Source organism: Juglans microcarpa x Juglans regia, chromosome 2S, assembly GCF_004785595.1.
Source record: "Juglans microcarpa x Juglans regia isolate MS1-56 chromosome 2S, Jm3101_v1.0, whole genome shotgun sequence".
NCBI classification, from domain to species: Eukaryota; Viridiplantae; Streptophyta; class Magnoliopsida; order Fagales; family Juglandaceae; genus Juglans; species Juglans microcarpa x Juglans regia.
This window is the reverse complement of record NC_054597.1, coordinates 8528198-8545185: the sequence shown is the minus strand read 5'-3', so window position 1 is coordinate 8545185 and position 16988 is coordinate 8528198. Positions and strand designations below refer to the sequence as shown.

Sequence of the window (16988 nt, the reverse complement as noted above, 5' to 3'; positions counted from 1 at the left end):
CATCTCCTTATACCTTAAAGTGAATCTCCATGCTTCACTTTAAAGGTTAATGCACAACCCTATGTGAAATTACCCAAATGTCTCTGTATTGTAACGCAGTGAAAATATCTACCAATTCACTCAATAAATTGGTTAGTCATACGTTATGTGATAATTTGATAAATAATCAAATACATAGAATGAATAAAATGCGTAACACCAATTTTGATTACGAAGGGAAACCCTTTGAAGAATTCTTCAAATGTAAAACCTTACAGGGCAACCAATGCAGAAAAATCAATTTTATTATTTGAAAATCAATTACAAGTAAATCTCAATTACAAAACCTTTGTAACTTGACTCTCTTACTTGACTAGACAAATTACTCATTTGTCTTATACCACAGTAGCAGCCAAAACCTCTGGCGATCTTCAAACTATTGACTTCTCCTCTTGAAACTCCAATGGTTGAGCTCGATTACTTCAACTCCGACATGGAGTAAGCACGCACTCAAAGAGAAAAAGAGAAAAACACTATGAAGAATTTCTCACACTTAAGCTCTTTTAGATCTCCAAGCTTACTCAAAATAACTGATCAAAAGATACAACTCTCAGCCGAATTCTTCAATTAAATAATATGCCTAGTATTTGATCTGCAGTAGAATTCTGCTGAAGGACTGAGTCTGTTAGGAATTTCAAGTGCAATAGGAATCTGCTGACGGAGAATTCTGCTAGGAACAAGTCTACTGACGTGTCTGTTGACATTGGCGCTGAGTCTTCTCATTAAATATAGTTTCCATTCAACTAGGTAATTCTAGACTCCTTGAACTTCGGATACACACTCTCATGACTTATCTAAGATATTATCTAATAACCGTTTAATTCAAATTAAATGTTCTTAGACAAAGATAAAATATTTACATTAATCCAATCTCAACAATCTTCAAATTTAAATAAATCTTTATCGTCTTGGTTATCTAATCCTAGCCAACCACTTTTACATTTACACTATCAACTTCATCACTCACTCCCTCCATTCATACATAATTTAAACCAACACTTCATCAAAATCCAAACCAAGCATAATACACAAATTTAAGCCAACTTTGAGGCTTAAAAATTGTATACTCATGCTTAAGACAGGCTATCCATACATATTATAAATATGTCTGATACATGCATCCAATGAATTTACTCATGTTCCCTATCATTTTATCACCTAAGATCAACATACAGTTCACCTATTTTGATATATTCCACTTCAGCCATACTTCATTTAAAAATTCAGCCCATGACACCATACTCTATCTACACAATTCTTTAATCACAACACTAACATCCAACTTAATTTAAGAAAGGGAAAGAGGAGCTTACTAAGGAAGAGTTGATATCCAAATTAAACCAAATGCCTTTTACTCGATAAAGGTAGGTCATGGTCATGAATGCAAGATGTTTATGTGTTGTAAATAGCAAAGAAAAAGAAAATAAAAGAATAATATAAAACTGGAATTTCTGAAATTCCTACAGTTGGAACTTAAGTGTTGTTTCCTTGTTTCCCTTTTTCTTGCTGCTCATAGAAATTTAAGGGCCGAGAATGGGATATAAACTATGGCTCAGGTTCCTTGAAGAAGAACAACAAAGGATCAAGAAATGACAAGAAATAACTATGTTGTATCTTGTTTCACTACCTGTTTTTAGCTAGTAACACCTGCAACTTGGGCTAATTCCATGCCTACTTGAAGCTTTTTGGTCATTGAATGGGGCTTTTACAAAGCACTTTCAGTGGAGCATCTAAGTTTTGTGTGAGAGAAGAGAAATTCATTGGTGAAGGGTTGGATAAACTACTGTTGTTGCTATTTATCTACGGCTATTGTAGTTTTGTTGCATTAAAGTTTTCTAATTCTATCGTGGGTTTTGGTTTTTCTCTATTAGTGAATCTACTTGTTGGTGCTCAAGGAGTGCAAATAAGAGTTGATGGTTATAAGAAGAAACTAAAAACTAAAGAGGGTTGGAGTTGAAGAGAATAACCCAAGAGCTTGAACTTATTGGCTGATCTGCTGTTGTTTCTATTTCATTTTCTACATGTAGTTCCCTAAAGGTGACTACTAGATGTTGTGGTGGCTAAGATACTTTTGAGGTGGTCTAAAAAAATTAAAGAAAACTAGTGACTAAGGTTGTGGGAGTTGAGAGAAAGGTAGGTTGAATATTTTCCTTGCTGATGCAACAAAACTTTCTGCACTGGTTTTGTGTAATATTTGGTTGTTCACGTTGGTTTAAGCTTAAGGAGGTAGCTCACAAGTACACGCTGATTTCTAGTGGTTTGATGTAAAAAATGGAGGTTTAAACCCAATTACAACAACCAACATGAACATATGGTTTTACAAATTCTCAAACCCATACAAATCACTCTTCATTTCCCAACCTCCACCATCCCAACACTTCACACGGCATCCTGCCACTTCACAAACTACACAATCATCCCATCACATCACACAACACAACGACATCACAAATTTCACATTTAGTCCCATCACTTCACACTATACACACACATATAATAAACTACACCATTCACAGTTCACAATTATCAACAACATAGCACCTTTCACAAATTACACGAAAATGCAAGTTCAAACTTCTCAATTCCCACGACATATAAAGCAAGATTGGTCTAAGAATCCTTTACAGTGCATAGGTAAGATTTCTGGATGATCAGAGCATCCTGAACTCTGTCTTCAACATAGGGCAGTGCTGGTGGTGAGCTAGCTATGCATGGGTGTTGTTGTGGAAGATCTGATGTAGCTGCAACCTTCTGCTACTCTATGTGGTTGCTGTCATGTGGAGGTGAGGACTTGGAATGGCTTGTGGTGGCTTTATTATGGGTTTAAGGTTGGGCTTGTCGTGCACAGTGGAGAGAGAGAGAGAGAGAGAGGGGTGGGCTGGGGTGGGGCTGGGCATGGGGGAGCTGGATTGTCGGCATGAGGGATGAGTGAATTGGCAAGGGAGAAGCTGAGAAAGGTCCCAAGGGGAGAAACATCAGCGGCTGGGCTTATGACGGCGCACGGCCACAGGGAGGGGAGAAACATCGGCTGCCCCCTCCGCACCCTACCCCAGGTTGGGCTTAAGCCCAACCCAAAGCATATATACACACAACACACAAAATATACATACATAAATAAATTTTGTTATCAAAAATGACGTCGTTTGGAGGATTAAGTTAACCCTAAATCCTCTCCCTCGCCCTTCACGAACTCTCCTCTCTCTCTCTCTCTCTTCTCTCTCTCTCTATGGCCATTGATGCCTTCTCTCCCTCTTGCAGTCGTCGTCCTCTGCTACTCATCCTCTTCCTCAGCTGCTCCTCATCTCCGAGTCGTTTTGACTGTGGGTTTGGGGCGCTGGAACGGGGGGCGGACAGACCAGGGGTCAGCTCCCAGGATACAGGGGCGTGAGGGTAGTACCCCTAAGGGAAAGGAAAAGAAGAGGAAAGAGAGAAGGAGAGGGAAAATTAGGGTTTGTCCCAAAATGACGTAGTTTTGAGTCTTTCCCTTTTGATGCGCTAGGCTTCACACACATTGGGTTAGGTTTAATTCAAGGGCAAATATAACATGGAGAAATAAACTAAACTAAAGAATAGTAAAATGAAATAGAAACGGAATAAGACTAGATTTAAAATCCAACTTTGTTTTATTGATCCCAAAATAATATTTTTCATCATCAATTAAAATGATGAGTTTTAGTAAATATTTCTAAGAGAAATAAATCTATCTAAATAAATAGAGTTTTAACATAAAATAAAATGATGAATATTAAATAATATTCCTAAGAAATAAAATCATTTTAAAAAATAACTTTCTAAAAGTATATTATTGAAAGATACTAAAAATAATCCATTTAAAATAATTTTTGGACTTTTAAAAAACTTGAAAGATTTTAAAATACTCGGTTCAATTTAAAAGTCATCCATTAAATTTAAAACAACAATTCGAGATTTAAAACGTTTAAGAGAGAATCGTGACTATCGAAAGAAAAATGGATAGTTTGATCACAGAGTTAACATATGCTCTGATTGTAAAAGCTAAGGTGCGTAGTTGGTCCTACCGAGAAATTTAGTTACTTCTTAGGTTGGAAGTATTTATTAAAGTTTAGGAATGACAATTCAACCACCAACTTCCTATACAGGCTTGACAATTATAATGAGACGACTTTACCACTAATTCATATTAATAATGGATAATTAATGTATGATATTTTATGAGTTTAGTTTCGCATTTAATTTCTAAGAACAAAAAATAGAAAAAGTACTCATGTACTTAGTAACAGTAGCACTAGTTATATTATGTGTTTGCAGGCCGCATGCATGAGCCTCCTCATATATTTATGTTATGTACTAAATCAGTACTGGATTGGACATGAGTAGGTGCGATGATCTACTTCATGGGCAAAATCTCTGGTTCAGAATGTTTAAGATAGCCGAATTACGTTGAGTAAAAGAATAGAAGAAACATCTGACTTCTTTTATGTGTGTTCCATTGGACTCGGGAAGATATAGCTCGATCATTTGGTATATATAGCTCCAGTACTAGCTCTTTGAATTAAAAAAAAAAAATACCAACTTAACAAAGCCAAAACATTAAAAAAGAATGGTGGGGGAGAACTATCAACTAAGCCATGATAAATCAAATAAAAGCTGAAAAAGAAAGTAAAAAATAGAAAATAGTTTTTATTTAATTGATTGGAGAAAAGCACACATCCGATATGTACATGATGATCTTCTCACAACCAAACCAAGAAATTTACGAGTTTTTGAAACCCGCAATAACTTAAGCAGCCAAAGCTAGCTACAATGTCAGGTTAAGACTACATGTGGCATGTCTGATCTCATCTCCAGCCAGGCTTTCCAGTAGAATCCTGGGATATTGGAAAATTTCCCAGGTGGACCTTTTCGCTCTTTCCAACTGTAGAACCATCTACGGCCAGCTTCCCGTCTTCCCCTCTTTTCTCTCCTGATCTCTTCACTCTTTCCTTTTCCTCCATTCTCTTTAGTTTTTCCTCTTGGCGTTTCTTCATTACGCACACTGCAGCACAACTAAAACAATGGACGACATGATGACTCGGGGGGGGGGGGGACAAAGAAGAGAAAGAAAACTGGGATTTGGATAGAAATATGATATTCTTGATCTGTATGGTGGGATTGGTTGCTCTAAGTGGGGGAATTATATGCCATAATCTCTAGTAGTGTTTGTGTTTGCATCTAGGAAATTGGCTGGTTTAAAAATGCATGGTATTATCCTAGTTGGTTGTTGATCAAAGATGGTTTAAAACACAGAAAGAGGAAATAGTGGGGCGCCGACCCATGTTTTGTATACCATTCAAAGGGGGGAAGTTGGATATCAAATAAAAAAAGTATGGTTATTTTGGGTGGCAGTGGTGGCACTTAATCTCACTACAAGAAAGCTACTTATTTGCGACTAGTTAATTCCAGCGAAATGACTATTTGCAATTAAAATTAGTTACGAAAAGTCTTTTGATTGTAATAAATTAATCACAAAAACTCGTTTTTCTTGTAGTGGATCTCGATACAAAACCTTTTGGTTTTCACAAAAAATTTGCACCTCGACCTCGGATCTATTATTGGAGGAAGGGGAAGAAATGGAAGGTGCAAAGTTGGACATGCATTAACCGGTAATTAGGCACGAGTCAACCCTTAATAATTGAGAGATGCTAGACTAAACGCTCATTTAGATAGTGAGATGAGATGAGATGGTTTTACATGAGTTGAATAAAATATTGTTAGAATACTATTTTTTAATATTATTATTATTTTGAAATTTGAAAAAGTTGAATTGTTTATTATATTTTATATGAAAATTTGAAAAAATTGTAATGATGATATGATATGTGTTGAAAGTGTTTTTGTATCCAAACGGAGCCTCGTGTTAGGGTTAATGGGGAAAAGTGGGGGAAAAATCTCACAAGTTTTTACTCCAACTTGTCTCAACTTCTTATTTGAACTTGAGGATTTTAAGTGGGAGAGAGACATGCATGTAAAGTAGGTCTTACAGAATATATGTATATATATATATTATAATATATATATATATATATATATAGTTATGATATAAATATTTTGGATGTATCTATCTTTCTTTTTATTTAAAATCTTCAAATTCGGATAAGAATTTTAGAGAACGTTGGTATGGGTGAATGAAATATTATTATAGGTTGGTTCAACACTTCAATATAGATAATATTGTATGCTGAGCATTGTCGATTTATTTGGCATGAATTATGTTGGTCTCGACAGCCATTCATGCTTTGTTCATAGATTTTCTATGCATTTATATTCTATATTTGAACTCTACCAAGATACAGTTATATAATTATTTTAAAAAAAAAAAACTTGTTTAAACCATTCAAGTGTCTATCATTGCATTAGATTTCACTAAAAAAAATATTAATTTAGTATTTGAGCCGTACAACCATGGTTAAAAAAAGATTATCAAACTCTTGAATAGCTAAGATACCCTATAGCTTAGAATTATGTTTAGTGGACCTCATCTATTTATTTATTTATTTATTTTGTGACATTTTCAAAGTTCACTTGATTATGAATTTTTTTTTTTTTTTTTTTCGAAATCTTGATTATGAATTTTCTGAAGCAGTTGTAACTTGTGGCGTTGAGATTCCAGAGAGAGGAGCAGATGGGCATTTAAAACGGCCACTTGCATGTGATAGAAGTTTGCAGTGGGCCAAACCTATTAAACAATGCCGAAAAGGCTTGGGTCCAGTTTCACTTTAACAATGATCATTCACCTTTATGCAAAAGAAAAAAAATATTGGATGTGGGGCCAATGACTATAACATCATTCATTCCTCAAAAAGGGATTACAGACCCGCCTAAAGTGTTTTTGATATTGTCTAAAATTTCTAACTAGATCATTGTGGATTGACTTGTGTGCTGCACTTTGCTAGTATGTGTTGGCTGAAGGAGAATTTCACTTCTTCTTTCTCACGATCTATTTTTCACATTAGGAGTGCTACCCGTCTTATATAGTTAGGTAACCACTCATCTCCTCTTGGGCGGGTGGGTAAATCTCAACCCCGCACCCTGTCCTCCACCCACATCCATGATTGTCCGCATCTGCTTGCAGGATAGGTAGGTTGACACTATCACTGTTTGGCCACCCCATCCAAAAACATATTCTTTAAAAAAAAAAAGCACAAAATTGTAGTTGCATCAAACAAATCTAACAAAACTCATATCGATGCATAAATCTACATATATATGCATAGAAGCACAAATCCATGGACATGACCATGACCCACGGCCACGACCGTGGATCACAAAGCTTAAACGTGGGTCATAAAATACACATACCCCAACATCGACCATGGGCATAAAACTCGCATACCCATGATAGCAGGTGTGGATCATAAAGCTCACAAAATCACGGGCGCAACCATGGGTCTTTAACTTATAGATCCATAGTGGCAATTGTGGTATTGGGTCGTAGAGAGGCATAACATCGACATGAGAGGAAAGAGAAAGAAGAGAACACAGAAAAGAAAAGATGTAGACAATGAGGAAAAGTTAGACAAGAGAGAAATTTAAAAATTTATATATTTATATAGTTTTTTATAATATAATATAGGTAAAATGGTGAAATTCCACGCTAGTGGAATACCCACCCGCACTTGAGATGGGAGGGTTGGCTACCCATCCCCTAGTGGATGATTCATATTTTTCAATATTTCCATTACTAATCTTAAAAAAAATTATCATTTCACTCCCATCTATGACTGATAATGATGATCCTAAAGGGAAGAACAAAATTTATTATTTTTTTAAGGACTAGAGAAGAAACGTTGTTTTAGAAGATGAGGAGTTGCTCACTGCTCACACAATTGTCACCATCCTTCAGCATCCTCCAATATATATTGAAGTTACCGACACTTTGGAGATGTTTGGAAAAGATTTTCATCCCATCTCATCTCATCTCATTCTTAGTCTAAATGCGACTCTGAATGCGTAATGGAAATTCAGACTAAGTGCAAATTCTATGCTTACAAGGTTTTCGTAGAAATAAGCAAGATCTTAATTAGATTATCTTTTAAATCAAATTATATCATATAAGCATTATACTAGGTGCAGTGGCGGAACCAGCAATTTTTCCAGGGGGGAATTTTTTAGTGTGTGACACATTGAGATTAAAAAATATAAAAACATAACTATATATAAAATTAGATCTCAATAATTTGCAATATACAAGTAGAAATAAAATTCTAAAAGCACAACGTCTTAATATATGTTTCTGATTTTTTGCGGCAATGTTTTATGAAATAATATTCATCTATTATTATTTTTATAATAAAATATTTAAAATTTATATGCTTCATAAAAACTACCGAGTGATATTTTAGAATGTCATTTTTCATTTTAGTATGTAAACTAGTTTATTAAGTTTCATATAAACTTTAGATATTTTCATATCACATTAAGCATATAATACTATAATTGAGAGCTTAAATAAGTTTTTTCTTGCTCAATGAAGTTTAGAGGATAAAACTTCTCATCTATTTTTCATATAGATCACCAACTTTAAATAATTTTTCTTGTATTTTCATTTTGGATTCCATATTAAGAACCCTGATATTGTATAACAAAAAACTTTGGGATTCATATTAATAAGTTTATTATTTTTCTTAAACTTAGTTTTGATTTAATTTGGTGATACCACTTTTTTGAAAATAAATAATATATAGAAATTATACAAAACTCTAGAACTATGGGAAAAAAAATGGAGAGATATTTCTAGGTATATTGGAGTTTTATAAAATTTTGTTAAGCATATAGAAATTATAAATTTTTTGGAAGGGTCATTTTTTATATTTATAAAATTATGAATAAAAAATAGGACATATTTTTAACTATATATGTTTTATATATTGACTTGAAAATAGAATAAGTAATCGTATTAATATATACATATATATACACTATTGTAAATGTCCATTGTCGTACCATTACGTTAATCAAAACCTACCTAGAATTGCCAATACGGCAAGCCTCCAAGAATATGTAATTTTGCTTCTTCGTAGATGAAACGTACTTATACTGTGGGTGGAGAGACAGAGCATTGTCCTCAACAAACCAGCCAATCACAAAAATTATTCTCTTATTCGATGAACAAGAAAAAAGGAGTCAGCCGTGGCAGTCCAGGCCCACCACGTTGATGCAGATCAAAATCACGTGACACCAAAAAGAAAAAAAAATTCTAAATGTCTAGTATATATATAGATCATCATGAATAATATTACGTATAATCGTAGAGTATATAAATATTATGTACTTATTTTAGAGAAAGTAAGGCTTATTATTAAAAAATTAATTTATTTTATATAAATTTTATATTTATTTATTTTTTTAAAAATAATTACATGTTATTTGCACAGTCACGACTTCAAGAATCACCGTGATACTGTCCTATACTTGGTACGAGGGTTCTGGTGTTCCACATGTCACTGCTTGACATGGGGTTTGCTCATTTTCTATGAACCCACAAATCAAAGTAGCATCTTCTATGCAGAACATAAGGCTCCCTGCATAGTCTTGTTTAGTTGCTATATATTAACCGTCATTATTGATGCTCAGCCACAAGTACTCTCGCTCTGTTCAGCTGCAACAATGTCATCTCTCTCTTTGTTCTTCTATCACCTCAAAACCATAACCCTGGTTTTGTTCACTCTAATGCTGCTTGAAATTATAGTTCTCATACGGTCTGTCATGGGATTAAGCCCCAAGTCCGACAAACGCCTAATCACCACCAACCAATACCTCAAACTCATCGAGGAAAAGAATCCCACGACTCGTTACAGTAGAAGATTGAGGACGGATCAGCCTCAGCCGGCTGAGTGTGCAGTGTGTTTGTCAGAATTCAAGGAAGAGGAAGAAATTAGGAGGCTGCAATGTGTGCACACTTTCCACAAGGATTGCCTGGATAGGTGGCTGCAGCAATGTTCTGCAACTTGCCCACTTTGCAGGACCAAGGTATTGCCGGATGAGGTTGTGGCTAGTTATCTCAGGATGCAAGATCAGGTGGAGTATGATGGAAGTGATGAGGAGGTGATTTTCTTGTTGTCTGCATTACATGGCACTAATTTTAGTAGATTTTTCTGAATTCTCTTCAGTCTTCAAGAGTATAGAGGTCCTGATCAGTTTTGAACATAGAAGCATGTATGTAGGTTCTTGTTTTGTTTCAATGTGAAAAGAGGAAAAAACAAAAAAGAGTTTAAATTTCATACTGCTTCGGATTAATGTCTGCATACATAACTTTATTGAAAACATAAGGAGATGAATTTCCCAGCTTACTCCTTATTGCTTGACATTTCAATGCTAGTAGTTGACTTTTGGCTTTGATGAAATTCCGAGTTTGAAAATTATATTGACAGATATCATGTATATGGGATCAAAACTCGGTTGAATTATAAGAGAGGCTTAATATTGGTTAAGTTTCTGCAATGACTTGAAATCAGTGTTAAATTTAGGAACTTGGTAAATCTACAAAGCCTTTTACCGCACGTAAATATGGTTTCCCATTGGTAGAGCTACAACTGAAACATCTTCCCAAGTAGATCTAGTGTTGGTGATCTAATTTATGATGAACATGAGCTGCATATAAATAATAGTGGTGACCTACCAGAAGTAACTGCGCCCCCATTTTTCAACTATCCCCTCTCCTTCATTATTTTAGATTGGTAGGTAGAGAGGGTGGAGAATTTGATGCATTGGATATATATTAAAACACTTGGTAAAATGAAATTCCGTGTATTTCCCAGATGTTCAACTGATTTAAATGAAGACTTTCCTCATCAAATCCAAAATCCAATTATAAGCATTGAAAGCTTGAGTAATAAGAACAAGCAAGAAGGGAAATTCATCCCATTAAAGAAAACTTGAAAAAAAAAAAGCCAAAGGAAAAAATTTCCCATTCTGCACAATGTTTTTCAGTAAAAGATTAGTTATGTCTTCAACAACCATCCTTAAGATGTGGAAAATAACCTCAATGAGGCAATATATGAAGGCAGTATGTATGAATGGTCCACCCAACCTCACCCACCCGATCGCATGTTCAGCAGCTGAAAACACTCGGCCTCTTATGAATTCAATGGGTGGATTTGCATGTTCACACAAATAACATGATGCAGGACTAGAAAAACAAACAATAATAACATAATTTAGAGACAGACTGGCTCTGTGATAAGGTAGAATCTGGGCTTAATAGGCTCCTTCGAGTCTTTTCCGCCTTAATCGACTAATTTTAGCAGTCATTGAGGAAATGCAAGAGGCAGTACTCTTCATTCAGTTGTATGCATAGCTGTGAAATGATTTGTGAAGTAAGTTTCTGAGTTTCTTTTTTTAATTACTAATACTTAGATGCACCGAATATCAAGCATGGTATATAAAAAAAAAAAAAAAGGGAACAAAGTTCTTCAATAATAATAATGAAGACAATACAAGAAAACCCAAATAAGAGAAAAGAATGAAAAGGAAGGGGAAATGAGACCACAGGAATATTATTCCTTTCCCATGACTTTTTTAGCTTTGAGGTTGCATTCAATACCAAGAAAAATGTCACTTTTACAGATGTTATCTGTACAGTTTGGGGTATAGTTCATGAGATGAACTACGAAGTTTTTGTAGCATCTAACAAGATTAGACATTACACACTGGTTTGGCTGGAATGATGGAATCAAAGAATATCTTCAGTTCTCCATCTTTGTAGGCAAATGTAGGTATGATCTTTATTTTATTTTGGATTGGTATGACAGATAGCTTAGATTCTACAGGACCTGGACCCATGCCAGAGAGATTGGGTTTGTATCTAAGGAGTTTGGATCCGCAAGATCAAAACTTGAATTCCTTGGAAACTCATGGAAGTAACAGATTTGGAGGCTATGAGTTGGTAGTAATAATATTAGTAGGTGATGTGATTGGGATTAAAAAAAAAAAAAAAAAACAAGGGGAGAGAGAGAGAGAGAGAGAAGAAAAGGAATAAGAAAGGTGAGGAAGGGTGGTAGGGAAGGAATCAAGGATGGATGTGGTTAGGGAGTGAATGTGAAGAAAGCTACTGGTGAATGGGGGAATTGAAGATGAAAAAAGGAATAAAAGAATAAACTAACTATTCAACTACCTTTGGATTGGATGAGAAAAAGAAGAGTCTTTTTTTTTTTTTTTTTTTTTTTTTTAAATCTTGAAGAAACTAGAAATGTTCAAATGAAGCCTTTTGAGGGAGGAAGAGTGAGCAGCTAATTGGATATTGTTTTTAGATATTGAGATAAAAGGGAGAAGAAAAGGTTCAAACTCTTACATATATTTTAGAGAAATTTTGAGAATACGTGGAAATTGTTTTTTTTTTTTTTTTGAGATATATTGTTTATTGAGTTTTGAGAAAGATGAGAAACAAATATGAATAAAGTTTATTTTGAAAATAAGTTTGGTATTAGGGTTGGTAGAGGTAAAAAGTTGTTTGAATATAATGTTTTAAAAGCAGAAAACTCTTCTCATCAATCACTGTTCACCACCCAACACTCCACACCTATAAAAAAGTTATAGGTGTGAGGTGTGAGAATGAATAGTAACTAATTTTTATAAGAACTGTAGTGATTTTTAAAAAGTATTATGTTATTAGAATTTTAAGAATTGGATTGATTTTTATTGATAAGGGAAATGATTTGGTGAAATTTTGAAAGAAATTTCTTTATTTAGATTTAAAAATGTTTTAGTTTGATTTTTTTTTTTAAAAAAAAAAAATTTGAAATTTTTCAAGATATTTTGTCTAACCAAACAATATAGACATTGATGTCAAAAGTTCAAGAGGGGCCTAACAAAAGTAGACATTATAAATGCTACGGAAGTGCCGAACTGTAGATATTATGTGTCCGATGTGTCACGGGTGCCATTAATCACATAGGTGGGATATTTTAAAAAGGGAAATGATATTTGCCACTTGTGCAGTATAACATGCAAATTTTGTGCACTATTTTTAAATAAGTTAAAGAGTAAATTTAGAATTTACATAAAAAAAAAAATTATTTTTTTAATAATAAATTCTACTTTTTGAAAAAAATAGTACATAAGACATACACACATTAAAATTATATCTAATATTACTCTTCTAAAAATATTATAATCAAGATGACAAATGTCTTTGACATTTTCCTTTGATATATTTGATTAAAGTTATGCTATATATTACATTCCCGTTAGCATCCATTCTTGTCTTTTAAAACGACAATTTTTAAAAACTATTTATAATATCATTTAGTATTTTCGTTTGGTCAAACATAAAAACAATACCAAATGGAAGACTATTATTTAGGCTGCATTTAGATGTTGAATTGAATTGATAAAATATTATTAAAATATTATTTTTTAATATTATTATTATTTTGAAATTTAAAAAAGTTAAATTATTTTTTATATTTTATATTAAAATTTAAAAAAATTATAATAATAAGTTGAGATGAGTTTAGTTGAAATGTCTCAAAAAATTGTCTGTCATCCTTAAACCATGTTAGTTTCCTCGATAGGTGTTTTTCTCACAATCAGCACGTTTTTCTCGCTTTCATGATTCATCAGTAAGAGCATTGACAATGGTCTAGCCATTGCCAAGTCTAAAATTTGACTAGAATCTTAATTTTTGGCTATAATATCAATTTTTAACTAGTTGAGTTCACATTGGACTAGCCATTATAAAGTTAAAATAATAATATAATATTATATATATTTTTTTAAATACAATTTATATATTTTTTAGATCTTCATACTTTGTAGAAATAATATGTCTACTTTATCAATTAGTAGAAATAATGTGCATGTCATGCATGTTTTACCATTTAAAGAGAGATGAAAGTGATGAAATAATTAAATATTACTTTCCATTGTGAATAGTAGCTAGCCATATTTAGAGATGACTTAAGATTTACTATTCATCAAGTATTAAGCTTTGGATCATTGGCTAGTCCAATATAGAAGCTTTTTCTCACATCTAGCTAAAATTTAGATTTACATTGATATTTGGCTAATCCATTACCAATACTCTAAGAAGTTCAACAAAAGGAGTTGCTATTGATACTCTGACCCATAAGTTCAACCAAATATTAAAAAGATTAAGGTTGATTTGGTTTCACAAATCTTTAAAAATATTATATCACATATCATCTCATTATTTTAATATTTAAATATTAATTTTAAATTTTTAACTTTTTTATATAATTAATCATTATTTAATCATTCCAATTTTATGAAACTTTAAAATAAAATATAAAAAAAATAATTTAACTTTTTTAAATTCTAAAATTAAAATATATATATATATTCAAAAGTTATATTATAAACCAAACGAGACCTGCAAAAATTAGTCATCAAATTAAAAGTAGTTAACTTATCATCCAACAAGCTGCTGAGCAAGATTGAATGTGAAAATGCCAGTAGGCCGCATGCTAAACAAGAAAATAAATTTTATTTTTAATTATAAATTGTCACAGTACTAATCTAGGCCATTCAAAATTGTAAGATTGAGTACCTTCTCCATACTCATATATATAAACATAGTTACTGGAAATTTCCAATGAGCAGCACTACACTTATCAAAAATATATCCTGAATGTATATCTCGAAAAACACACTTCACTTTTTTATTTATTTTTTCTTTTTTTCATATATTTTTTTAATTATCATAAACATTTTAAAAAAAAAATAAAAAAATTCACAACATCATTAAAAAACACTTTTTTAATCACTAAGTAAAAAAAATGTCACTCGGAACACGTTTTAGATCCCGAATTCGGGACCCAAAGCATTTCTCAATTTCCAATACAAGCTTCTGAATCTAAGGTAGATCCTCTGCAAAAGCCCATTAATTTCTGTGTCTCTATCTCCTGGGTGGCAATATGTGACATGTCCTGTGAATCCAATACGAACACGATTTTATAAACAAGTCAATAACGGGTCAACATACTTAACAGAAATAAATCGGTTTTGCCCCTTTAAAATTTATTTCAAAAATTAAAATTTTATTTTTGTTAAGTTGTAATATTGGTATTTTTCATTATACTTATATTTTTATTGTTACGATTATAATTTTAGACCTATGCTCATATTTGTTATTGTATAGTTTGTAATATTGGTTTTATTATATGTTAAAATTTGAAAAATATTGATATATATTTTTTAAGATATTATGGTTATTAATAAATATAGATTTTAACTTTTATGTGAAACTATGTTAATCAAGTCAAATGAATTATACGTTTTAGTTCAACCCATTTAGATAAAACAAACGGGTTTAAATTAGTCGTGTCGTGTTAACATATTTTTAATTAATTATTAAACAGATCAAAACAAGTAACACAATACGACCCGTTATAAACTTATATAAATGAGTTGGATTAGGATTTAGATGTTTGACACGTTTAGCTTAACGGGTTAAATTCAGATTAATTTATATAGTTAAATGTTTATAATTTGACACAACACAAATACAACTCAAAAACACGATTTCTCATCCCTAAATTCTCTCCCTATAGGAATTAAAGACGTTCACATGGTTGATACGAGGAAAATCTTCTAGGGCTTTACTTTATATGCTACCCATTTTCATATTTATTAAATATTGCTTTCCAAATGTAAATATTTTAGAAAAGTTCTTCTCAATATCTTCATATCACACATCAAATATTTTTTTTTTTCTCTTACCAAATATGTAGTGTATAGATGATGAGTAAAAAAACTTAATTAGTTTAAGAAGAATAAAATTAAAAAAAATTAAGATAAGTATAGTGTATGATATAAAAGAATGATTAATAACAAAGCTCAATACTTTAGCTTAGAGATGAACCAAAGGTGCAAATCATGGTGTTTAAAGTCTATATAGAAAGAATCTTTTAATGTCTTGGAGATAAAGGCATACATACATTAATATATATGTATGTATGTATAGTTATCAATTTAATCAAACACTTGAAAGATGAGCCATGCTGAGTCAACAAAAGTTCCACTTTGTTAACAAAAAAGAAAAAGCGAGAGACCCTTTTTATAAAAAAAATAGAAATATTATGTTAATAAAAAAATTTTATAAAAATAAATCTACGTACTGTAATAATTTTTTTATAATAAAATTAATTTTATAATATATCGTATCATATCAACTATATCTCTTATACACGTTAATTTATGAATTTAGTCTTAAAAATTTTTTTTTGTCTAAATAATCTCTTTAAAGAATGAATACCTTAAGAGATGCATGTCGAATTAGATGAGATAAAAAAATATGTGAATAATAATAAAATAATTTATAAATAATAGAGAAATAATTTGATTTACGATATTTTATTAAATTTTAAAAAATGAGTGAATAAAAATTAAATAAAAATATTATAAAATTAAAATATTATTAAAATATAATTTTTTCATAAAATTTTTATTTTAAAATTTAAAAAAATTGAATTATTTTTTATATTTTGTTTAAAAATTTAGAAGGATTAAGTAATAATTAAATAAAAAAGTTGAATATTTAAAATTGAAAAGTGTTTGCGATGAGACCCGTGAATCGTGATCGTGAAGATGAACTTTGTTCTTTCAGGAAATGAACCAAATCAGACAATATTCCTCACGTTATCCACTCTGTGAATGTATCCAAACTATTATGTCCTAAAAAAATTCAAAATGGTTTTCATTTTGGTCAGAAATGAGAAGCAACCCACAAAGAAAGAACTCCCGGAATAAGGGCCAGAATATGTTCTCAAGATGTTACAATCGTTTCCTCGTGCAACAGTATTGGAAACTGTATTTCGATCTGCACGTTGTCATAATTACCTTCATCCAAAGGCGTTTTCGTCGGTTCCAGACAGACTCAAATATATCTTCTGCACAAAACTAAATCACTTATGAAACAAATTGGAATTTAAACTTTATTCTTCGGTTTACTTTCAAAGATGAGAAATGCTGAT

The 16988-nt window shown here is 32.0% G+C and overlaps 1 protein-coding gene across 1 annotated transcript; it reads left to right on the top strand.

Moving 5' to 3' along the window:
• The first annotated feature begins 9501 nt into the window (after nucleotides 1-9501).
• Nucleotides 9502-10424, top strand: LOC121251509 (E3 ubiquitin-protein ligase RHA2B-like). Its single transcript, XM_041150775.1, has one exon. The coding sequence runs from the start codon at nucleotides 9664-9666 to the stop codon at nucleotides 10153-10155; it is 492 nt and encodes a 163-aa protein (XP_041006709.1). The 5' UTR covers nucleotides 9502-9663; the 3' UTR covers nucleotides 10156-10424.
• The last annotated feature ends 6564 nt before the right edge of the window (nucleotides 10425-16988 follow it).

Coding starts and splice junctions, on each gene's coding strand:
- LOC121251509 (XM_041150775.1), top strand. CDS start 9,664: ATGTCATCTCTCTCTTTGTTCTTCTATCACCTCAAAACCATAACCCTG.